The following is a 25,501-nucleotide window of genomic DNA, read 5'->3' as shown; positions in this document are numbered from 1 at the left end:
CAGCACTGGGAGCGTTATTCATTAGAACAAACGTGGTGCCATTTTGTTACACATATCCAGTTTCTTGCTGTTGTAAAATTGGCAGTGAAGTCCAAGTACCGGTAGTATCGGTTGGATCAGACCATGCGACTGGTGATTCACTTCCTCTCGATGCTGAGCGGCCTCTTCTTGGTTTCCTCTTGTCTCCTCGTCGAAACTATGAAGAAATAATTTATATCTGGATGTGTAAATGCATTCCTGTGTGTTTCTTCGTGTGTGTGTGTGTGTGTGTGTGTTGGAGCCTGTCAGAGTGTGTGTTTGTATGTGTGTTTCTGAGCATGAGCAGGCAGAATCTCCCACTAAGCAGCTGTCAGAGCAGCGCTGGCTATCGTCTCCCCCTGGGGTTCGGCCTGTCAACTCGTCCCACTGACGGCTCTTCTCTCTCAGCCTCGCCTCGGCTGGCCCCGGGGCTGGTTAAGGTGTGTGTGCATGTGTGTGTGTGTGTGTGTGTGTGTTTCTGCGTCCTGCTCCTGCTGGGGCCTCGGCAAATCTGATAATTACTGACCTGACAATGAATCCCCCCTGACCCCCTCCCATGCCCAGACCTCCCCTATAGGCGCTGAATGGCCTCCGAAGGCTCAGCTTAATACAGATGTACAGTGGAGGACGTGCATGAAAGACACATCGGAATTTCCCAGTCTTTTCCATGCATGAGATACAAACACAAAATACTTGTATGATTTGTCACGGTGACAAATTTGCTTCTCAAAATAACTTGCAGCAGATCAGTGCCATTTTAGGAGTCGACATGGAGACTTGCAAAAATAAATGGAAACAAGTCAGAGAGTGTTATGTTCATGCATGGCAGAAAATGTTGGAAAATTGGACTAAGACTGGTGACGAAGACATGTTTTATCCACCAGTCAACAGATGTCTGAGCTTTATAAGCAGTTTTATCAGTCACTGGTCCGCTGCAACCAATTTTAGATAGAATCGTTTCAAACATTATAACTATCACTCCCTGCCATGCATCCTTTATGTTGGCATGGATGTTGAGCAATACATCCACAAGAGGGAGCTTGATGCAGAGTCAAAAGTTAACCCAAAGAAGAAGAGTCAACAAACATGGCGATGCTGGTGTCCACATTGTGTGGAATGTTTTCCAAAATCGTGCACGTTTTTTGAAAGCTCCAGTGTTGTCCTGTCTGTTGTTCTCAGAAACTTTTGACTCTTCTTCTTGTTCTTTGGATTAACTTTTGACTCCGAGTGGTTCCCTCTAGTGGATGCATTGCATAAAATCCATGCCAAACTAAAGGACACATGAAAGTGTGGGCAGTGATGGTTACGTTGTTCGAAACGGACGTATCTATTTTTGTAGTAAAGGGTGCATAAATGAGCCTCAAGCTTTTGGGAAACATGAGTACAGACAGAAGGCTGCCTCTGTATCTGTATGTATATCTAACATTTAGTATAAATAAGCCTTTTCCCTAACCTTTACTGTTTGGGCTGTTGGTTGTCCACGTCTGTAACACTATGCATTTGCAAGATGCAATGTGCACATTAACAGACATGTTCGTTGATGTGGAAACCTGCAGAATCAAGTCTGAGGGCTGTTTTGTCTGTTACTTCCATCCCTGGTTTTCATGGCTCTGTTGAAAACTGAAAAAAAATGGCAGCCACCTGGTCACAGTGTTTCTTGTATTAGCTAAAAAGTGACCAAAACATGTTTCTACAAACTTTTTAGAAATGTAGAAACAGAATCTTGATCCATATTTGATCAACATAGTCTAGTTTCACAGTTAGATCTGAGTTTTATGAGTCCTGCGTGATTTCACTGGACAGAATGACCTGTCAATTACATGGTAGCCCTGCCCTACAGCATACCTCATCATCTATTTTTCTCTAAATGAGCATCATAGAAGACTTGAAACTAGCAATTGAGACCATAAACTCATGAAGAAACTGTTAACTTCTTTTTGCTTTTTGCAGAAAGTTTCATCCACTCTTTAATATACTGTCTATGATTACGATGCAGCCAGATGTTTATGTGAATGCATATATCAGTAAATCAGTCTTTTCCTAAGCGTAAAAGCCATCCCCAGTTAATGTGTCTTTAGCATAAAATGTCTGAAAGCCTAAGTCCACACACACACACACACACACACACACACACACACACACACACACACACACACACAGTTTTTCCCCATTCCTCAGATGTTTCACACATGAAACATGGAGAGGAATGAAAACATCTGAAACTTGAAAGAAAGTTTTGGAGGGAGATGGTGTGTGTGTGTGACCGCTGGGAATAGTATGGGAGTCACTATGCAGGTGCTTTGCCCCCTATATGCCCTTGTCTCTCTCTCTCTCTCTCTCACACACACACACACACAACATTCGCTGCTGGTCAGAGGGCCTTGGTGCAGGATAACGGGTGTTGACTGAGAACAAGCAGCCGTAGCAACTTTTGTTTTTCCAGCTGGAGGAAATCAGATTACCCGACTATCGCTTTTCACAATTATGATTATCATTTCCCCCTGTGTTTGGTTTTTGGTTTTTGAGCTACTCCTACATCCAGTGGTGCATTCAGGTACAGTGGGAAATCCTGAGGTTATAGTCATTAAACTTAAGCTACATCTGCTTTAACTTGCTGAGTCCACATTCAGATTATAATTAAAGACGGAAAGCCTTGAACTTGGACCATAAAGCTCATGACTTTGTAGTATTATTTGTTCTGCTCTTGCAAGTGCTTCTCCTTTTATAGTTTAAAGGTCCAGTCTTTAGGATTTGGTTATAGTTGAGTTATCCAACGTAAAGGGTTACACCTGTTACTTTTGAATTAAACAGTTAGCATCTTTCATTTCTGTACAGACCCGTCCACATACATCCAGAATATCCTTTGGTGTCCTTGTCTCTTTAATTTCGCCAACACATTCCATCTAACTTTACAACCAAGTGACTACTTTTGTACACTGTCTTTGCTTGCTCCAAATGTCAATATCCATGAACTACTGTGTCTTTGGTAAGCTGTAAAGATTACTGTTGAGCCCTGCTGCCTTTAATTTATGCACTTGTTTTGCTCCCAATTTTGCACTTTCCCCTACTAAAGGCAGCTTTGTTGCAGGATGTTTTGCACAGTCTGACTAAGTGGCCAGGCTACATCGCACTGACCCCAGTGCATACACTCCATTCATTCTCATCAAGGTGACACTTAATTCCCCAGATCCCCTTTGTGTGAACCAGTGTGACAGCATCCAATCAAGAAGCAGGAGAGAACCCAGAAGAACGAATGTTATGTTACTGAGCTCATCTTTTTTTGTGAGTACAAAAACTGTGAGGTGGTCAACAAAAAATGGATTGCAGATGCAACAACTTCCAACTCATAAGACATTTGAAGTTGCACAAAGAACACACAGCTGACATGTTTAGGACTTGAAACTGTGGGGGTGCAAAAAAAAAATCCTTGGTGTTACGGGTCCCTGATGAACAGATTATCCTGGACCACAAATGGGAAAAGTTTAAAACAGTCTTTTCAGTAACAGTTTGTGTTATGAGTCAGAACACCACAGGCGAACTCCATAGATCCACCGCCTCTGTGAAGTGCTGTGCCAGAGCACAGCGCTGTTACTCACGGCACCTCAGTGGGTTTACCTTCATTTAATCACCTGAAAACAACACCAGGCTGCTACAGTACAACCATACAGAACTCTACTCACAACAGACTTGACTTGAAACCTGCCTGTCTTGATTTGGGACTTGAGTGCAAAGACTTGAGACGTACTTGCAACTTTCAAAATGATGGCTCAAGATCTAAGCAGATCAAACTAAAGCAACTGGCTGGTTACCATCAGGGGCAAGAGAGAACATATAATTTTTTGATATTTGGGTGGACCAGCCCTTTAAATTGTCTGCCTGCTGTTATTCTGAAGCAGCTAATGATAGCTTTCCCATGTTTAGACTGGATCTGGATTCGTTAAAACACCATACAGTCTCCCAGTAGGTGAGATGTAAACGCACTCTGCAGTTACAAACCTTATTCAGATTCAGATGCACATTCTTGTCAAATGTCTTGTCGTTCCCCTTCGCTGCTCACGGAGCAGTAAAACATCTCCGTCTTTTTTGTTTTTTGCGCTCCTGAAAAATACCTGACAAGCCCCTGTCAGCCCCGTAGCCTGCAGTCAGCAGGAGAGCAGGAGCCGAGGCCACAAAACGTCCATCATGTCGACAAATTGACTCAATCAGCCTCATCCAGGAGCATTAGCCCCTCGCCCCTTTGAAATCCAACACTGTTGACGGTTCAGAGGAGTGTTTCTGGAGAGGGAAAGGAAAAGGGGAAAAAGTGGAGGAGAGGAGGAGGCCTCATCATCGATGGCAATGACAGAGTGATGGGGGGAGTGTGTTTGTGTGATGTGTGTGTGTTTGTGTACTGCTGTCCACGAGAAAACCATTCAGAGACTTTTGACAGGTGGGGTGATTCATGTATTAGTATATTTATCAGAGTTTGGGTCAGGTTTTACACTCATAGGAACTGAAGGTTTGATGTCTTTGTCTGTGTGTGTGTGTGTGTGTGTGTGTGTGTGTGTGTGTGTGTGTGTGTGTGTGTGTGTCTGTGTGTGTGTCAGACAGTCACACTTCACTGACACAAAAACATGCTACTTTAGCTACAGGAGGGCTGGAAGTGGAGGCTATACAGAAGTGAAGCTGAGGCTGTTCATCAAACACTTCAGATCAAACACACACACACACACACACACACACACACACACACACACACACACACACACACACACTCACACACACACAGAGGAAGAAAGAAAGAGAGAGAGAGGAAAAGGAGAAGAGACAAACACACCTGGATGTTTGCACAAAGTTTCCTAGAGAGATGGAGGAGAAGCTTAAACCACCTACTGAGCTGACACATGGCTGCCTGTGTGTGTGCGCACCATTTTAGTTATGTAGTGACAAACAGTGGTACCTCTACATTACTTATTATTATATTTACACTTTTATTTATGTATATTCACTGACTGCAAATAAAGATGGATGACACTTCTCCACTTTCCCCCACTGCACAAAAATGAAGCTAAAATATCTCGGATATGAGCGCTCTCGTCTTCCGCTGGCGATGTCATTTGGAGCCACAGACTGTGCAGTAGTGACCAGTGTTAAAGCGTAGGTATCGAGTTCCCGCCCACACAGTCGGCTGACTCAATCATTGCATAAAACCCTGTTTTTACATCATCACATAACTAATTCAAACCAAGCTGATCAGAAAAACAAACATTTGAACATGACAGAAACCATCTTTGGGCAAAGTTTATTGGATGGGAATTTTGATGTTTTAGATTGGCCCATGTGCTATCTATTAGTATCGGAAGGCAGGATTTATGAGTTGTACTGCAGCCTTCCACCAGGGGGCGACCAAGATGGTTTGGTTTCACTGTTGAGGAGCTGTGATGTCTAATATATGTATGCTGTTCTGTATATTACACAAGGTTTATTGTACTTTTTACTTGGTTTGCAGTAAGAATGCACCCAAAACCAAATTTGTCAAATTCAACAGAATTTTTTTTTTTTTTTCTGTCCCACTGTTAAAGTGTTGGTGGGGTTCATTTTATAAAACTTAGTTCAGTCAAAAATTGAAACAAAATAGAAGAAGATGACAAGTGTGGAAATTAATTTAATAATTAAATATATGCCAATATTAAATCAATTTGATGTTTGACAATTCCAATTCCAGTGTCAGTCGATATTAGGGTTAGAAAATACAGCATTTGCTCATTTCAGAGTGACTCCAGTCATTTATCTGAGTACAAATACAGAGAGGCCTCCTCCTCTCATCTAAAACTGTTACTGATTGCTACCTTGACCAGCCTCAACATTAAAATGTTGTTTAAATGTTAATAATCCACTTACACCATACAGTGATGTAACATGCTGAAAAGGGCCATTTTAGTTTTAATACTTTATGTAAATCTATTGGCTGATAATACTTTTGTATATTTTTCTCCTCCAGAGAGACAAAGGGAGAATCAGGACTGAACAGGCAGAAAATGAATTTAATGTAACAGTGCTTTAAGTGTTTGACTTCATTACTCCAGCAGATTTGCAGCAGTTAAACTGAAACTGAACCCTGACCATATCAAATTAAAAGTAAAGTGAATGGTGGATGGAGAGATGAGGCTAATTATTTCAAAGTCCTGTTCTGGTGTTGTTATCAGACACTGCAGTAAGTAAGTAGCTTTGGTTAAATAGCACAAGAAGAGCAGGATGTCACAAAGTGCTCCATGAAACAATAAGGCAACAGACATAAATATGGACTAAAATACATCCTCGGGAAGAAAAAACGCCTTAAAATAGAAGTTAGAGGAAATTAATAATAGAAAATTACACAACTGCAAATCTAAACTGGTGAGTCTGGCAGAAATGGGTGACATTTGTGTTTTGGAAAGTTATATCGATAAAGCATTTTTAAACCACAGTCATTGTGACTGTGCATGTTCCTCTGCTCCTCTGCGTGGTCACACTGACCTCTAGAGGCAGATCACAGGTACTGCCTGTTGCTGCTGCATGCTGTTAGATATCCATCAATATCCCACTCTGCTGGTTTGATAACAAACTCAGTTTATCTGAACCTCTCACTGCTTATCACTCATGTTTATGTAAAGCACAGATGGCAGAGATAGAAGGACCTCCTGGATTATTATGATATCTTTCATAATAACCCTCCCAAACCTGATACTGAAGATGTTTTGCTGTGTCTTCTGTTTGTTGGTGTAGTTTGGTGGATTTCTTTGTGAACACGTGTTTTCAGTGGAATATTCAACAATAAACTGCAATGAATCTTTAAATCTCACATTTATGCATGCTGCACATGTGTAATAACTCATACAGATTTACACATGGCATCTACATACATATACAATCATGGGCAAGTCTCCGTCTTACCAGTCCATGTTAATGCTAGAAGGTTACACAATGTTCAGTGACAGTTTGAGGGTAAACGTGGGCTAAACTGTAACTTCTTGGCAGTGATTATCATCTTCATCAGCAACTACATGAGCATTAGCCAATCTGCCCTCCATGCAGGTCTTTTACATGTTCAGGGTCAGGAAAAAAGCAGGAAACATCAGTGCATACCATCACACACTAACAACATGTACCAGGCACTACAGAACACTGTACACCAACAGACACACAAAATATGTACTGCTTAAAGACATAAACTGTGCATAAATACCTAATATCTATTATTATATTATATTATATTATATTATATTATATTATATAGTTGTCATTTACTGGTGGAATGTAACAAATCACATTTACTCAAGTTTTGTACTTAGTACAAAATCGAGGTACTTGTACTTTACTGTACTATTTCCATCTATGCAACTTTAAACCCTACTCCATTTATAAATATTGTACATTTTACTACACTAGGCCTATATAAATACTATTTATAAATTTGTGCGTTCATTCATTTCATTCATTCGTTCATGTATGTCCAAATTTGGTGATTTTGAATTTGAATATGAATGTTTCTGATAAACTGAAGGGTTAAGTTTTTATTTAAAGCCCCATGTGATTTGGCGCTCTAGAGACTCCCATACTGTGTGCCTATTGAGATCAGACTGACTACATTATTATTGTCTTTTAAATTACATTTTTAACTTTTTTTAAATTTTTTTTAATTAATTTTTTTTAATTTTTTTATTTATTTTTTTATTTTTTTTATTTAAACAAAACAAAACAAAATAAAATAAAATAAAATAAAATAAAATAAAATAAAATAAAAATATTGTAATAGCTCTATTACTGTACTCTCATTGGCTAATTCAAGGTCACGTTAGTCTTACGTGCCTTCCTATTGGCTGCCGGACTGACGCCTATATTTCTGTCTGCCCTGTATCGGCGACGTGAAGGTGAACCTCGGCCCGTCTCTGCTCTCTCTGTCCGTCGCTGGCAGCACCCTCTCCCCTCGTCCTCCTCCTGCACCGGGATCATCTGTCTCGCTCTCAACCATGTCCATATTCAGTGATGTCCCGCAGGCCCCTCCGGTAGCCGTCTTCAAACTGACCGCTGATTTCAGAGAGGACAGCCACCCGCAGAAGGTGAATCTGGGAGTTGGAGGTAAGAGATGGTCGCTGCCTGCTAATGCTAATGCTAAAGCTAAGTTAGCTCGCCGGCACTGAGTCAGCCCCACCAAACGCTGCTGCCACCGGTTGTGCTTGCTAGCCTCGTGTAGCTGCCTAGCTTTGACTGCCCTCTTGGCGCGGCGCTGGTGCTATCATGCTATCAAACATTAGCAACTCTTTGATTTGACCTTCGCTACAAGCTAGCATTGAAGCTAACAAGCACAAACTCGCTTCCTTTCACGTTGACAGCCCCTGTCATCCGAATACGAACTTTACTGCTGCTACAACTTTGACACCAGAAGAAATAATAACAGTCTGGGGAAGCTCGTGTCGTGACTTTTCTTCCACCATTTACCCAAAAGCACTGCTCAGTTTGAAGGGACTGTTTAGAGCCTGTTAAAACTTAATAGTAGGTCTCTCACTTACTTGTTCCACTGCCTCACCTGTGTCCTTGAACGCATCATTCTCCACACATCCAGACTGACTTATTCATTGGTGTCACGTATCATTTTGCCATTCTTAAGCACTAGCACGAAAATTAAAAATGGGACTTACTGGTTCGGTAACTACTTAATCTTCTGTTAACTTGAGAATCTAATCATGCTGGTCCTGCTAGTTTTGAAGCAGACAGATCTTTGTGCACTTGCACTGTGTGATAGATGACAGGCATCATACCATGTTTGTTTATCAGGTGTCCTGCAAAGGCGTTAATCAATCATTAGTATTGCATATGTGGTTTGATAGCTGGCTTGTACAACTACTGCTCAGTGCAGTACACAACATACAATGGCTACAGTTAGTTGGGCTTATTGTGTTTTAAATTCTGCAATGGAAACTTGTTTCTTTAGAGTCTAGGGAATAAGGCTGCTTACTAATGACCAGCAGGGCACAAAACTGGCACCAGCCACCAGCCTAATGCTGTAAAAATATCATGGATGTGGCCGCTAGATTTGCTTCCCTCATTATCCAAGGGAAAAAAAATAACAAAACAATGGTAATCTATTGGTGGCTAGTTTGACTGGTTGATAAAAAGTTAATAGTGCACACTGTATAAATTATCAATCATTTTCTCAATTAATCAGTTAGTTGTTTGGTCCAAAAAATGTTTTGTCCACAACCCAAAGATATTCAATTTACTGTCATATAGGGCTAAAGAAACCAAAAATATTCACATTTAAGAAGATGTTTTCTTTTCTTTTCTTTCTTTTTTTTTTTTTTTTTTGAATCATTTATATTTCCGCATTTAAAAAAAAAGACAACAACAAACAATACTAAGGTATAAACATGGCTTATTTAAAACATTTAAGTGTACATAATTATTATTTAGTTGTTTTTTTAATGCTGTGCTATTTATTGTATTGGTTTGTTGTATGATTTCACTCACTTGCTCTCTTTACACTAAGGATCTGATAAGTCTTAGCATTTTATGTCATGCCATCCTTAACATTTTGTAGTTGTATGTGTAATGTCATCATTATCATAATATTAACTGGACCAAAATAACCTATTGGACATCAGTGATTTAATTCTTCTCTAACAGCTGACTGAGTCAAGAAAACCATAACTAACTTTATCTCAAAATTACAGTAACCCCGAACCTAGAAGATATGTATCATGATATCAATGTTATGTCAATAATAAACTGTTAAACACTGCACACATCTGCAAAACAATTCTAAATTAAAAATCAGTGCCAGCACTCCAGTGTCCTAACTACCCCTTGGAGTGGGGTTAGATAAGTTCACCTTATCATATGATGCTACATGGACTTCAACCTCAGCTGCACTTTTGTACCTCGTTGCCAAAACAAATCTGCCTGCACCAAACCAGTTTGACCTGGAGATAATCAGCAGGCATATTTCACCCCCTCATGTGATATTACATTAGCTGCTTTTATCAACAAAAAGTATTGGTATTGATGATCCTGGCCCTGTTATTTCCTCAGGGCTCAACACAGCAGGTCTGACACCTTCCCCCTTTCCAGGGGCAAGTAAAATTTCATGTTGGACTAGTAAATGTGCATTGGGCAAATGGTAAAAAAGGATTAACCTATGAAACTATTTTGATAATTGATTAATTGTGTGACAAATGACACTGAATATTTTTTAGCCTCTCAGTTCTGGAGATTTCCCCCTTTTCTTCTCGTATTGTTATATTAAACTGAATATGAGACTGACAGAACAAAATCAACTCGGACCTTTTCACTGTTTTCTGAGATTTTATAGATGTTGCAGCCCTCGATTAAACATGGCATTCACTTTAGTCTTTGTTGTTATTTCATGACTGCAAATAGAAAAAACTGTTTGTACAGGGGCAATTAAAAAATGACTTCAGGCAAGTAGATTTTCAACCTATTCACCCTAGCAGGCAAATGAAAAAATATTAATGTTGAAGCCTGAGTTGGGATCAGATCTGTATTAAATTTTGTGCCATCACTCACCCCTACTGTATCTTATACCAAACATGTGAGACTTACGCATTTGTCAGTGTTTTTTGAGTTACAACATTATTCATCAAAGATCTTTTTAATCAAATGGCACAGAGCCAGGGCACTTTGTCATTTCGGCCCTGAACTTTGTCTTGTGTTTCCTTGATTTTTTTCGGTAGCGCACAAAATCATTTTGAAAGACATCGTCAGGATCCAAAATCAACAACCTACTTGTTCGACCTCTGCAGCGTGTCTGCCCTTTGATCCACAGTGACTGTCTACAGCTGTGGTGGAGGCCTGATATTTGATACGGCCCTGCACAGGCCCCCATATAGTATGAGGGAGCACAAGTTCTTAAGGAGTCAACTATGTGCAACACACACACACACACACACACACACACACATGCACACTGACTTTAGTCTTGCTGTTATGACTGACCTTCAGAGTGTGTGACATTACACTTAATCTAATCACAAACACTGTCCTCTGTCTCTCTTTCGCTTTGTCATTTTCAGACTGCAGGATTATTGTCACTATTGAAATATAGGCTGCACACTTTGAAATAAAACATGTTAAACTACAACAGTGCCTTGAGAAATGGTGCCGTGTGGTTGACTGACGAAATTATAGGCTGTGAAGGAATTGTGTTTTGTCTACCAGTAGCAATAAGGGTTTGTGTCCATCATAGTGTTTTTTGTTTTTTTTTTCAGGGGAAAAGAAGCACTGTGATGAATTGTTGTGTGATGATGGAGCACAAAAAACACTGTTGAAAGAAGGTTGACGACACAACTAACAAAAAGCTTACAATGTGTAGGATGATAAAGCACAACAGTCCCCAGCGACATTCATTGTTCGGCTGGGCTGTTCCCTCAAATGGGCTTTTCTGCTTCTGTTGTGAGAAGGTATGAAAAGATACAAACAAAACTCATGGTGCAATAATACCACAGTAAACAGTCCACAATATATTTGTCAAAATATTAAAAAGCAAAGAAAGAGACCACGTGAAAAAAATTCCTTTATAAAATAATAAAAGATAAAATTTGTGTTTTGTTTTAACCTAAAGTACTTCTGCTTTCCTTCTTTAATAAATTAAAAATAACCAGCCATGACCTTCCTAAGCATGTGCAAAAAAATGTCCAGAGTTGTCTTTGACAGGTCCTTTTATAAATTAAAAAAATTAAATAATTAATCATGTAATATCACAGTGTATATTATCACAGTCTGCTATGGTATTGATTTATTGTGATATCACTTTATACAATACACTCCTGGTTGTGTTAGTTTCTGTCTGATGTTTTTTAAAGCTCAGGATAGACGCACACAGCCAGAACAAGCGTCTCTTCATTTCGGGTTCTGCTCAATCTAATTGCTTGCCCTTTTGAAAAGTTCAGATTTTCACCTTTCAACAACACAAAAAACCTTCTAGAGGACGACGGGTGCAATGTAGACTGCCTTATGCACTTTCTCCATGGTTTCTGCGGGTCCTTAAAAAGTCAACAGAACAATGGAAAAAACCTAACCAGGAATTCATAATCATGTTTTGGAAAACTGGAAATACTTTGTCTAAAGAGAATATTTCACACTACACTGTTGCTTTGCAGATACTAACATGCAGTTATTCATGCTAAAGCGTTGCATGAAAGATACTTCTTTATTTTTTCGTCCAGATTGAAATCCAGCTGTGGGTTTCTGTGTTCTGGTCGCCGGGGTTAAATCTGGAACTAAAAGGTTTTGTGGCTTGCTGATGGACTGCTGTTGTTACTTTGTGTCCCCTGCAGCTTACCGTACTGATGACTGCCAGCCCTGGGTGCTGCCGGTGGTGAAGAAGGTGGAGCGGCTGATTGTGGAGGATGACAGCCTCAACCACGAGTACCTGCCCATCCTCGGCCTACCCGAGTTCCGCTCCGCCTCCTCCAAGGTCGCCCTGGGAGATGACAGCGCCGCCATCAAGGAGAACAGAGTGAGATATCACACATTGAACACCAACCCTGTCATAATTTTATTCAGAAGAGGCTGCGTGTGTAGTATGTTGTGTATATATACCCTAAATTACAGTAGTGACATTTTAAAAGGAAATCTTTACATACTTTGTTTTACATTCCTGATCGGTTTCATGTTGGAAATTTCTCATATTATTTAATATTTCTGACTGTTTTCTCTCTCAGGTGGGAGGAGTTCAGGCTCTGGGTGGGACTGGAGCGTTGAGGATCGGGGCAGAGTTCCTGCGGCGTTGGTACAACGGCGTCAACAACACAGCGACACCTGTCTACGTCTCAGCACCCACCTGGGGTTAGTAGACAGCTGTAAAGCAAGTAACCGAGTAATACGGTAGTTATGGAGGCGGCGTGCTCTAGAGTCGTTACAGTGACTGGCAAAGGCTTTACGTTGAAATAGATGGTATTAATAAAATCTGCTGTTTGATCTTCTTCCTCCCAGAGAACCACAACAGTGTGTTTGCTGATGCTGGCTTCAAAGACATCCGGCCATACCACTACTGGGATGCTGCTAAAAGGGGCCTGGACCTCGCTGGGCTGCTGGATGACCTGGAGGTGAGGAGGGACGACTGTGATGAGTGAAAGGCCGCTCGATTTTAGCATTTTCACGTCCCAGTGTCTCAACAAAAAAATTGTATGTCAGTTCAGTGTGGTTGTTTTATAAGATCTTACCCCTCCTTTCTCAACAGAAAGCTCCAGAACACTCCATCTTTGTCCTCCACGCCTGCGCACACAACCCCACCGGCACCGACCCGACTCAGGAGGAGTGGAAGAAGATCGCAGAGATCATGAAGGTGTGTCAATGTCGTTTTTGTTTTTTTCAGTATGTAAACATGTTTGTCACTGATTTTAGGATCCTCCATTAAGTAAAACATAACTGTAGCCAAATCTGTTGTAATCACATCATTGTGAAGAACTGTGTTTTTTTTACCTCATGTCTTAATATTTCCCGTTATTATTCTGCCATGACTATGTTCACATCTTAATAATGGAATACTTACTTTTTAACATGTTTTCAAGTGTTTTTAAATCAAACTGTATTCAAGGAGTGTTTTCTCATTTTTTAACTTTTTTGTCCCACTTAATATTTTTCTTTTTTGTCTCCAGAGGAGGAATTTGTTCGTGTTCTTTGACTCGGCTTACCAGGGCTTTGCCTCCGGCAGTCTGGATAAGGATGCCTGGGCCATCCGCTACTTTGTCTCCGAGGGCTTTGAGCTATTTGTGGCTCAGTCCTTCTCCAAAAACTTCGGCCTTTACAGTGAGCACACATCATATCAACACATATAAAATGCTGCACATACATTTGTGCAGTCCTTGGTGGTCTGGTGCAAAACATGCCAACAAGGACTTGTAGATTAAAATAAATTTAACCCCCAAAAAGTAGAAAAATGGCCGCCACTCGTTATATGCTGTAATGCATTCCCTCTTTTCTCTGTTATCAGATGAGAGGGTTGGTAACCTGACCGTTGTTGCTCAGGACAACGAGAACCTGACCCGCATTCTGTCCCAGATGGAGAAGATTGTCAGAACAACTTGGTCCAACCCACCGTCTCAGGGAGCACGCATCGTCAGCAAGACCCTCAACTGTCCCGAGCTCTTTGCTGAATGGTACACTCCAAACTGTCCACATTTAAAAATGATAGCTACCTTTCACTTTGACATTAAAACATTTATCGACATTTACTACTAAGTTTTGGGATGTTACCATGTTAATTGTATGTGGTTTTTATGCTTATTACTAAATATTTATTATAAAGTTGTTTGAGGTACTTTTTGTAGTCTGTGAAACAGCAGTCTCAGCTGAGGTGTCAACTTGAGACACTCCTGACAGTTTTCTCACCTCCCAAATGGTGTCCTTTTCTTGTCTCGCTTGTCTCACTCTTTTCTCCTCCCTCTCTCACCCCCCTCTTCTCTGTAGGAAGGGTAATGTGAAGACCATGGCAGACCGTGTCCTGCTGATGAGGGATCAGCTCAAGACCAAGCTGCAGGCTCTGGGCACCCCAGGGACCTGGGACCACATCACTCAGCAAATCGGCATGTTCAGCTTCACCGGCCTGAACCGTAAGCACGCACACGCGCACACACATGCACACACACAGGTGGATATCAGGGTTGTTTAATGAATAAAGACACCACCCTTAGTTTGTGTGAGAAAGCATCTACCAATGAGAGGTGTTCCTACCAATGTTTCACTGTGATAATTATTTTCACTCTTCTAATGATAAAGAGTCCAGATGTCTTCATGTAGAATATTAAAGAGGCACTGCACACTTAAACATGTTCTTGGAGCTGTAAACTAAATTATATTACTGTACTATGATTGATATTTCTTAATACATTTCTAAAAATCATCATTTGATGAGTTGAAAATGCCTCTCCTTGCCCTCACTCTCTCATGAGAGTTTGTGAAACTGAAGCGCTCATTTTTCAGTTTTTGTGCAGTGGTTCAGACTTGTTTCCCTGTTATAATCCCAGCAGGCCAACAGTCACGTACTGTGAGTCACCCTGGTTGGTGTCTCTTTACCTCCCATGTCAGACACTGTGTAACCACAAGGGCAGCTCCTCTACAGTGTTTGTCCTGTGCACGTCCTCTTGCTGCATTTTTAGCTTTTTCCTGAGCTTTCATCTGCAAGTTAAACCCCCAAAGCTGAGGATTAATAAAGCTCCATCTTACCTTCATCAGGGGTTTGCATAGTTTTATGAAGCCGAAAGTTCCAGAAAAACAACTGAGAGACTCTTGAGGCTAGTTTTTTTTTTTGTTGGAGAGACCCAAAATGTAACATAGCAGGAAGCATCAGTTCTTCTTCTACACCATGTGACCATCACCGTGTTGTGATGTGTCTTACAGCCAAACAGGTGGAGTACATGATCAAAGAGAAGCACGTGTACCTGATGGCCAGCGGTCGCATCAACATGTGCGGTCTGACCACCAAGAACATCGACTATGTCGCTCAGTCCATCCACGAGGCCGTCACCAAGGTCCAGTAAAGGCTGTCCGCCCACTTCCTGCCTCCTGTGCACCACAGGAAGCATCGTCGTGTGTGCCCTTGAACCCCCCCCCCCCTTTCTTATCCTGACCTCTGATTGGTTGAACTGCAGCAGGGATTTTGCAGTTGAACCAATGGTAGGATGTATGATTTTCTGTTCTCACATGAAGGTATAAACCTTTGGGACGTGCAATGAATTTAAGAAGACACTTGAACGCACAAAGCCAGGTCTCACCGTCTGCAGAGCTTCATACCTCAATGTGTAGAAGCTGAAATGTCTTTTGTCCACGTCCAACGTGATCTCATGGGATGGCGTGTAAACAGCACGCCACTTTTAAGGAGATTTTGCGTGTCATGTCTCTGCATTTTAAGCTCATTACATGTTATTTAACAAATCTAGTCAGATGACCTTTGTTGTTATGGTGATCTTTGCTATGGTAAATGTTGTGCAAATGGTCAGTTTATTTAGGCACCAAAACTACTTAGGTTTAGGTTAAAATAAGTACATTATTGATGAAAAGTTAGTTATGTGACACAAGTTAAGGTACAAAAGTTAGAGTAAGACAATGATGACTTTTGGCTTCACACAGGACTTGAACTGCGGCCTCTTAGGCGAAACCCCTGTGTTTGATTGATCCATCCGTCACCATACGCAGTTTGCTCGCTCTTTAGTCTACGTCATCTGACATTTTTTTCCTCCCTGACATTCGTGCGGAAATGACACACCGTCACTGCCAAAGTCTGACTAAATGTTGTGAAATGACACGCAAAAAGCAAAAAAAAAAAAGCGTTAAGGTGCGAGACAACTCGAGACATTGGCGTGTTATTAATACGCCTTTTGGTGAGACCAGGCTGTCTGGTCCCTTCATTTGCAGACAGCCTGTTTTTTTTGTGCTGATCAAATCATTTCTGGTCACAAAAGTCCACTTGGAATTTTGTTTTTCCCTGTAAGCTTTTAAATGAAATTCTAGTTTTTCTTATAGCACTTCAAAATGATGAGATATTACTTATCCATGAGTCTTTACTGTCATTGTACTGCTGCAAGACAACAAAATGTAACTGTAATGTTGAACAAAATGCCATTAATGTAAATAGATATAATCACTCTTGGAGGTCCTGCTATTTCCTGCATATGAAACACCAAATTGTTCATATAAATTGTTGGTATGCTTGGTTTTAATTTTAGACGAGCTGTTGGGAGACAACTAAAAGCCAGAATCAACTCATGCCAGGACATTTCTAATGACGAGGTCTAAAGACGGGCACTATGAGCACAACAGTTATTGTCTTTTTGTCTTAAACGTGTAATGCATGTGCCTGATTTTGTGGGTTTTGCCTTGTCAGACTGGTGCAGCTACGTAGAAGATCATAATCTTAGTCCACAAAGCAACTTTGTGCCATCAGTGAACAAAATCACCTCTCCTCTCTGTCTGTCATCGTTTTCTTTCCACCCTGCAGTGCCCTTATTCTGTTACAGGAAGCTTCTGTAAAGTCGGTTGTTGTAATGAGCCGCTCTGATCAGACCTCAGAGCCTGACACTTGTTAGCTACAGAACCGCACTCCCATCATGTGGTGTTGTTTGTGAAGGCACACAGCAGTATGTGTGTTCATACTGAAATAAATTATAAACCACAGGAACTAAATATTTGCTCCTTGCCTGTTTTTTTTCCATCCAAAACTCTCCCTAGGCTTCTAGTTTCTAAAATATCTGCACGTATAAAGGTAAGAGTCACAAGACAAGACTGTAGATGCAGATGTGCACTTTGTCCTTGTAATTTTGTTTTTTCCAATCCCACTTCCTGTCTGTTTTTTTACCAAATGTTACTCAAACAGGATGAAATAATTGGATTGTTGGGGACTAATTTCAGCAGCAGTTTAACCCACATGTGGTGTTCGATTGAGTATTTGGGACAACAGGATGGCGTTTGTGAGATTAAATCAAAATAAACTAGAGAGTGTGAACAAAGAAACATGTCATCCAGTGCAACAGCAGGATTCACTGATTGTTTTTGGACAATAATGGGGCTCTGTGGCACAGAGGAAGAAAATATATCAGGCTTTGACTACCAGTGGCAGAAGTACTTATGATATTTTAGTTTTCACACTGTGCAGAATGATGCATGTGCAGAGTTTGACACTGGAAGGCTGTTTTCAGTTTCTCTGTTAAATTGGCCTACAGTAAGACCTAAATATAGCCTTAAATTTGGCACTTGTCATGTGGATGTCCAGTCAGTGTTGATGGTAAATATAGTCAGTTGAAGCAGTAAAACTTGATGCCTCCAGTTCTCATAAAGTAACGGATATCTTATCTCCAGTCAGTACTTAAAATGAACAACATTTGCATCTTCATGATAATTTTATGGAGGTAACTGAACTTTTGTTTGTGGAGAAAACAATGTCGGATACATATTATTAAATAAGCATTGCTTTTTATGTATCGTAAAACACTTTGGGGTCATGACCCCCCACTAGGGGTCACCAAAGCACTTGGAGGGGTTGGGTTGAAAAGCCTTCTTCATTTTAATGGGTGTACAAAAAAAATACAGTGGGGCTATATCTCAGCATTTCATTCATTTCTGTTTAGAAAGCTAAATGAAATTTTTTTTTTAAGTTTCTAAAACTTTGGATCATTATTTAAGATATAAATATATTCACGGAACAGTGCCCAAGGGTCAGGGAGACTGGTTCCCAAACTTTCTCTGACTTCACATTCAGAAGCCAAAAAAAAAAGTTCACCCCCAACCCCATCCCATAATTATTATCTGTCATGAACAATTAATCAGGGAAGCAACTGATAAAAAGGGAATTTAAGTGAAATAAAGGTAAGAATGATAACCCCAGCAAACTATTGTTTGTTTATGTCCCCTGGTCATCCACGATGAGTCTAGGTTGACGGGACAGTTTGGGAACCACTGTCTTAAAGGGATAGTTCAACCAAAATGAAAATTCACTCATTATCTACTCACCCTCATGCCGGTTGGAGGGTGGGTTTAGTATTTTGGTCCACAAAAACAGGAAAACAGTGCTGCAGAATCTCCCAAATAATGGAAGTGAATGGTAACCAGTTTTCAAAAGTAAAAAAAAAACCCAACAGAATAAAAACATAAAATGTCTCCATACTGCTCGTCTGGCGTAATCCAAGTCTCCTAAAGCCCTGACATGTGAAGTTGACAAAAAAAAATATTATTTACACCATGTTATTAGTCTAAATCTTCACTGTAGATTCTTAGCTTGGAGCCACGTTCACGTGCACATGCATGCTGAACCTCCAGCAGTAAATAAACCCGACCATCAATCGGGGCTGAACTATCCCTTGAAAACACGTCTGGAGGGGATCTTTAAATAAAAGTACTAATACTGCAGTGTAACACAAGTAAAGGTCCTGCTTTCAGGTATAAATATAAAGAAAAGAAAATTGAAAGTATTCATAATGCATTAAACCATTGGAGTTTCAAAATAGACAACAAATCTTGATTTATCAAGTAAATAACTAGAGCCGTCAGATAAATGCAGTAGAAACATAATAGTTTCCTCTGAAAAGTACCAAAGTAGAAGTCTAAAGTAACAAAAAATGCAAATACTCAAGTGAAGTACAAATACCTTAATTGCAATTATGTACGTGTACAGTATTTGTTGTCAGTAGAAAGAAAACCACACAGAATAACAACAGATCTATTTTTAAGAAATGAAACCCAGAGACAGTTGAGATTCATTATGTTCTGTATATTTTGATGCAAAATACCATCACACATTTGCTTAGTATTTTACAAGTATCACATTATTGTATTATTTCCCAAAACACTTTATCTCCTCCACACTCGTCAGCAGCAGGAACAGAGCTGAAAACAATACAGATGTTTACTTTGCATCCATCCAGACACTGTGTTGCCTCACAGCAGAAATAGCGAAAATACAAAATGATGATCTCAGACTCTTTAATGTGGATCTGCAGCAGTAAAATGTGTCTGTCAAACCTACTGTACAATCTAATCAACAACATCCTGCAGCAGAATCACTTATTGTTTGTCTTTGACCTCAAAGGGTGATGCTGATTGGCTGTGGTCGCTGCTCCAATGCAGCAAAGTGACTCAGCAGGTTTGATATATTGTACCCAGGAGGGATGTTCTCCCTCTATCCCCCTCCGCCTGTTACATTAGCCAATGAGCTGAGTTAGAAATCACCCCTCCCTCTTTTTCCCAGTGTCTCCAGCCTGTGATGGAGCAAAAAGCCAATACTACAGGGAGAGGCTGCTCACAGCAGTACTTCTTGCCAATATTTATTATCTTTAAATTTGATGATTGTCTTTTTTTAAAAAATTGCATCCTTACTGCTTCCTGAGGAACTTTTTCTCTCTGTGAGGTGGAAGACCCACAAACAATGTGTCATGTACACCCACTGAGACCTTCAGAACCCTCAGTGAAACAAAATGCTGCTCTAAAATAATTTTTTTACAAACGATGCTGCAGGTATGCTCAGGCAGGAACCTGAATTATACTTTTTCTGGCTTTTCAAAGAGTATCGGTCAGACCTGAAACATAAGACCTCTATCTGCACTCCCCCTTCCCCTCATCTTTCCCTGCACAAGCACCCCCAACCCAACCCCACCCCTCCTCCTCCTCCTCCTCCTCCTCCTCCTCCTCCTCCTCTGTGCTGCAGTGGCACAAAACTGATCCTGCAAACGTAGTCAGGCAGAGCCACACCCATCCACCCCGTCCCCTGAACACTATACTGACAAAACACAAAAAAAAAAAGTCCAGAGCACTGCAGGTTCAGGGACACACAAAGGGACGGAACTGAAGGATTCTGGGTTGCAAGAGGTTTGACAGTAGTAACATCCAGCAGCAGCAGCTGCAAACAGAACCATTGAGCTGTTAGTAAACGCATCGCGATGTCAAATGTCAAAGCTTTGGGTTGGTGAAGCCTACTGAGCGCAGGAAAAACAATGAGAAAGAATAAGGAAATACAGGCAGAGGGTTGCAGGGTCTCTGCAGAATCAGCCACCACCACACACTTCTAGTGGGTCATAAGTGAAAGAGATTATGTAGATCTTATACCTTTAAATTTGAATATATTTCCTGAGACATAGGGCCTGATATTATATTTAATCAGAGTGAAGAACTGTGAGACAGAAGTCGCCAAACTTTAAGTGCTGACAGGATAACCAGAACTCTGAAAACATTTATTTTTTGTTGTATTAATCAAATTTTACGCAAAGTTGACTGAATGTGCACCAAACCAAGACTTACAGTAGATCTTCCAGGTTGCCATCTCATTTTCAACACATTTTCAGTTTAAAGCCTCCAAAATTAGTTGTATAGGCCTAATCTCTATGAAGGTTCGTGCATATGAATTCAGAATTTGTAGGAGAGGGAAACGATTCTGGTATGGAAAGTGGTAAACAATCCGTGTGAAGAGACCGTGGATGAAACATGAGAAACTGTCCTCAAGAGTGGCCTTCAAGTGGACAAAAACAATGATAAAATGGTCTCTAGAGTGGCCCAGTGTACATGACAACATGTGATAAAGTGCATCACGAGTCCACCGCTGCTAACATGCTATTTAGTACGCTAAAACAGAATTTGAGATTTTTTTTAGTGTGTCCAAAACCTTATTATGGTACCAATTGGATAACAGGTGCATCCTGTTTCCATGGAAATATTAGTGTGCAAGCACCGGACACAAATATAGGCATAAATATCCCACAATGCACTGCAGTAGTTATGACAACAACAATATAACAGGCAAATGCAAACAGCAACTAAGGCAGGTCTGACATATCATCAATAACGCTTCAATTTAAATGCAATTTACTTTGATAGGTGTAATATATTTTCAAAATTAGTTAACCGTTGGCTGGCATAGGTTACCATGGATACGGCCCTCCCACCGGTAAGAAGGCTCTCGGGAAGTGACGTTACACATGTTGAGCAGAGTGTTCAAAAAGATACACACTGCTGTTTATTTACACAACACGATGGCTGACCTAACGCTAACCCAATAAGATGACAAAGAAAATTCTCATAACTCTATTTTGTCCCCTTGTTATTCATAAAAATAAGTTAAATCACCTGGATATAACAACAGAAAGAGCCTAAATGTGTCTTGAGATCACTGTATCAGTGTCAGGTGAGAGTGTAATGAATCATCAGCCAGAGACCCTGCCAAGGTTCCTCTTGTCGGACAATGGAGCTCTTTCACAGTCGACATTTTAATTAACTTGACAAGTGTCCCAGTAGGCTGTGACAGTGAGCCAGCATTCACCATGCCAGGACCCTGAAATCAAAGCAGTGAAATGGAACTCAGCCATCAATAATTTTATTTACACCTTTGCTCTTCCTACTGTATAAAATGCCCGTCCGAGGCGGCTTCGGTCAAACTGGAAGCAACATCACTCTGATTCCTTTTGTGTGAAATAAAAACTCGACAGGCTCTTGTTCATTTTCCTCCACAGTCTGCAGAGTTGTTCACATCAGTAACAGAGCATTAAGTATTTTCAGCATTGCTGTTATATACAAAAGTGAGTAGCAGTTGTGGGCTGCAGCATAAAAGAGAAAGGAGTCATTTAGACACTAAAATACGTCAAAAAAATGGGCCCAGCTTTCCAAATGCAGGAATTACCCTTTAAATCAAACAAAAAGCAAACAAGGAAATATGCTGGGAGAAAAAAAGGTCAGTGTGATAGCATCAGTAAACTGTTGATTTCTCTACATAAATCATGTTCATTCAACTCTGTATTTCTCTCCTGATCATCCACGCCCCCCCTGCAGTGTCTCTGCACACCTCTAGGGTGGCCCGCCCTTTAGATTGGGAGCCACCGGTCTACATGCTGATTGGTTGAGACTGGAAATCAATGGAGACACAGATTAGCGATTGTAGTGAGCGTAGAAAAACAGACTAGAACTTTCTGATGGTCTTTGTGTCCGGTTGAGATGATATGGAATCTGCTGGCCTCATAAAGCCAATAAAATACAGCATCAAGGCATTCTGTGAAACACAAAGGGATAAAACCAGAACATCCTTTGTTTTTGTGAACAGTCGCCGCAGCTCAGTTTCATTTCACCTCCGCTAAAGAAAAGCCACAGAGAATGACATTCATTCATAATTGAAATGCGTCTAATGAAAAGGGCTCGGCTCGAGCAATGATTATTTAAAGAGGTTCAGTGGTCACAAGTCGTGTGATGAATAAAACTGAGCCCAAATGAAAGGCTGACGCAAGATTTCCAAAATTTATATGCAGACAAGCAGCTGCAATTTGTCTTTTATCGCCGTCTGAGCCACAGTCTGATAGCCCTCTATGGTCCAAATATGAAAAAAGGAACAAAACAAATTAAATATTTATGAGGTATAAAACTGCAAATCAAATCACGCATCTTAAAAAGAAAAGGCTCAGACAATGTAAAAAGTAGAGCTCAGGAGAAAAACAGCAAAGAGGGAGTCTTTGATTACAGCGATGACGTTCGCCACGACAGAAGCCGAGAAAAGCTGTGCTTGCAATTAATTTTTTAATGCCAAAACAGACTTTGTTATCGCGAGACAACAAGATAATCACCCCAATATCATTGGAAAATATTTTTAAAATTGTTTCCTCTTATTACATATGATATTTAAGTGCCATGCCAGCATGCATAGATGGCGTCTCGACAAATGTAGCAACTGATTTAAGATGAAAATGTCAAATCAAGGAATCGACGCATCAGACTGTACTTCCATCAAGGACCTGTTTCAAATTCAGAATACTGTCATTTTCTAAATGATAGTGAAACATTAGTGTGCGGGTAAATATAGTCACAGATGTCGGCTGATGAGGTTGGGCGCACCGTCGATGTTCCAGTTTGAAGTCGAGACAAAGTCGGGCCCTTTTCCACCAAATTAGTTCTGGTTCAGTTCAAGATCATCGGAAACTTGGTGCTATCAAGGATGTTGTCAACAGAGGGCGTTGCACAATGCGCACACCCACTTTGGTTCCCAAGGAAAACCTCCAAACCAGTTTATTCTTGGTGGAAATGCTCAGAATGGTTCAAAATTTGGTTCTGGAACCAGGACACGGCTGGTTTCCACGTTGGTGGAAAACAGCCCTGGGCAGACCACTTCAGTTCTTTCACACCAACCTGAGAAAACATTTCTTCATGGAGCTAGCTGTGTGCATGGGGTGGTACTGTAGAGAGGGAAAAACAGTGATTTCCCTTCATTGCGAGTTAAGGGATCTAAACCAGGAAAAAAAACAGGGGCGTCCACATACTTTTTGTCATATTCTGTACTTGGATGAGTCAAGTCAGTTTTATTTATGTAGCGCCAAATCATAACAAAAGTTTATCTTAGGGCACTTTTCATATAGAGCAGATCAGACCGTGCTCTTAATAATATTATTTACCCAATTCCCACCATGAACAAGCACTTGGGAGAGATGTGAGTGTCAATCTGCATTTTTGAAGGGACGACATTTTCAAAAACTGACATCAAGACAATCTAACTATGAAATGCTTGTTCAGAGATAAATGAATTAAAAGAACGGGCCTCATGCAAGAAGATTTTTGTATTCTTATCTTAAATTTATCGTACGATGAGGACTGTGCCCTGTCAGATTCAGCAACTTGTAACTTAGGGTAACGGTGTAAACGATCCACCTGTGCATATTTAAGTGTAAATTATAATAACTATCGCCACAATAATACCATATAAGACTATATTTCCTGCCATGTGTCAGGAAGAGTAAAATGAAGTAGTTCACGAGTTTTGAGATTGAAGTCCTGCTTTCAGAGATCCACAAAGGAAAATCTGTCATTTTAACAAACTGTAAAACCAAATGCTGAAATGAATTATTTGTAGTGAGTAGGGGTGTGCGCAATCAGTCGATTACACGATTAAACATTGCCACCCTCGCTAGTCAGCACTATAAATACTAGAAATTTAAACTATTAATCAATATTTAATTTATGCATGGTTCCAGTTAACTGTTGCCTCTATGATGTTCGGCAGCTGCCTGCCACTAGTCGGGGCTGCGGCACCATCAGACAGCAGCCTCTCTCGCTGTATACCATAAGCGTGTATGCCTCGATCGCCCAGGCAACCCCGGATGTTTATATCAGTAAAGTCAGACAGATGATAGCTCATAAAACCAGCGCGGTTTGGCAGTGTTTCAAACTAGAAACTGGAAACAATGTTGAATGTAGACTGTGACAGAATAAGCTGATATATAATCACTCGATTGGAGCAACATGTGACCACATGAAGCACAGACACGGACATTAACCTGCAAGCAGAGCAGCTGCTGCTGCTGCTAGCTCTGCTAACGTTAGCCACACCATGTGTCAGGCTGGCCGCTAACGTCAGCTCCGGGTAATTTACCCGCCGACAGAGTGATCCTCCTCGGTCTGAAAAGTTGAAGCACTTAGTCAGTTGTTGTCATGTTTTTTAGGCTAATATGTAATGTTCATATTGCAAAGCAGCGTGTATTTCAGTGGTATTTAAAGTATGATTTGGTGATTGTAGACTGTGATTAATGGCTTCAAATGGCTCTCACTTTGCACAGTATTTTTTCGGACAGTGTTTAGCATTATAAATTAGTAAAATACGCTCAATTTTAACTGTTCGACTGTTAGACTGGACAAGTCTAATTTAAATCTAATTTAATTTTTAATCGACAGTGAAATTATTTACCAAGAACATCCCTAACAGTGAGTAGTGAAAAGAGAAAATTTGTTTTGAGGTTTAACTAACTTAAAAATGTTGAGTTCTAGGAGAATTTCCTGTCTTTTGTGTTTATTGAACTCATGATTTTCGATTAATGAGGGAAATAAGGTCCCTAAAATACAAATATTTCTTAAACTATATTGTATTTATTACAATATGGAGTTCACGGAATGTGAAAAAATGTTTTTTTATGCTTTTAGTTTATTCAGTTGTTTTTCCAGTGAGAGGAAATTCTTGAGTTGCATTTACAGAAAATATTCAAGTTGGCTTAATCACTAA

At 40.4% G+C, this 25,501-nt stretch overlaps 1 protein-coding gene across 1 annotated transcript; it reads left to right on the top strand.

The window, feature by feature from the left end:
• Nucleotides 1-7,880: 7,880 nt before the first annotated feature.
• Nucleotides 7,881-17,175, top strand: LOC146329468 (aspartate aminotransferase, cytoplasmic-like). The gene is made up of 9 exons (XM_084714735.1): nucleotides 7,881-8,115; nucleotides 12,330-12,511; nucleotides 12,717-12,840; nucleotides 12,988-13,100; nucleotides 13,235-13,339; nucleotides 13,653-13,803; nucleotides 13,988-14,153; nucleotides 14,464-14,606; nucleotides 15,394-17,175. Exons 1-9 carry the CDS (start codon nucleotides 8,007-8,009, stop codon nucleotides 15,531-15,533), a joined length of 1,233 nt encoding a protein of 410 aa, XP_084570861.1. The 5' UTR covers nucleotides 7,881-8,006; the 3' UTR covers nucleotides 15,534-17,175.
• Nucleotides 17,176-25,501: the final 8,326 nt, after the last annotated feature.

The sequence above is a fragment of the Lutjanus erythropterus genome, chromosome 3 (genome assembly GCF_056507025.1).
Source record: "Lutjanus erythropterus isolate fLutEry1 chromosome 3, fLutEry1.hap2, whole genome shotgun sequence".
NCBI classification, from domain to species: Eukaryota; Metazoa; Chordata; class Actinopteri; order Lutjaniformes; family Lutjanidae; genus Lutjanus; species Lutjanus erythropterus.
The sequence above is the reverse complement of the archived record's forward strand: the minus strand, read 5'-3'. Positions and strand labels throughout refer to the sequence as shown.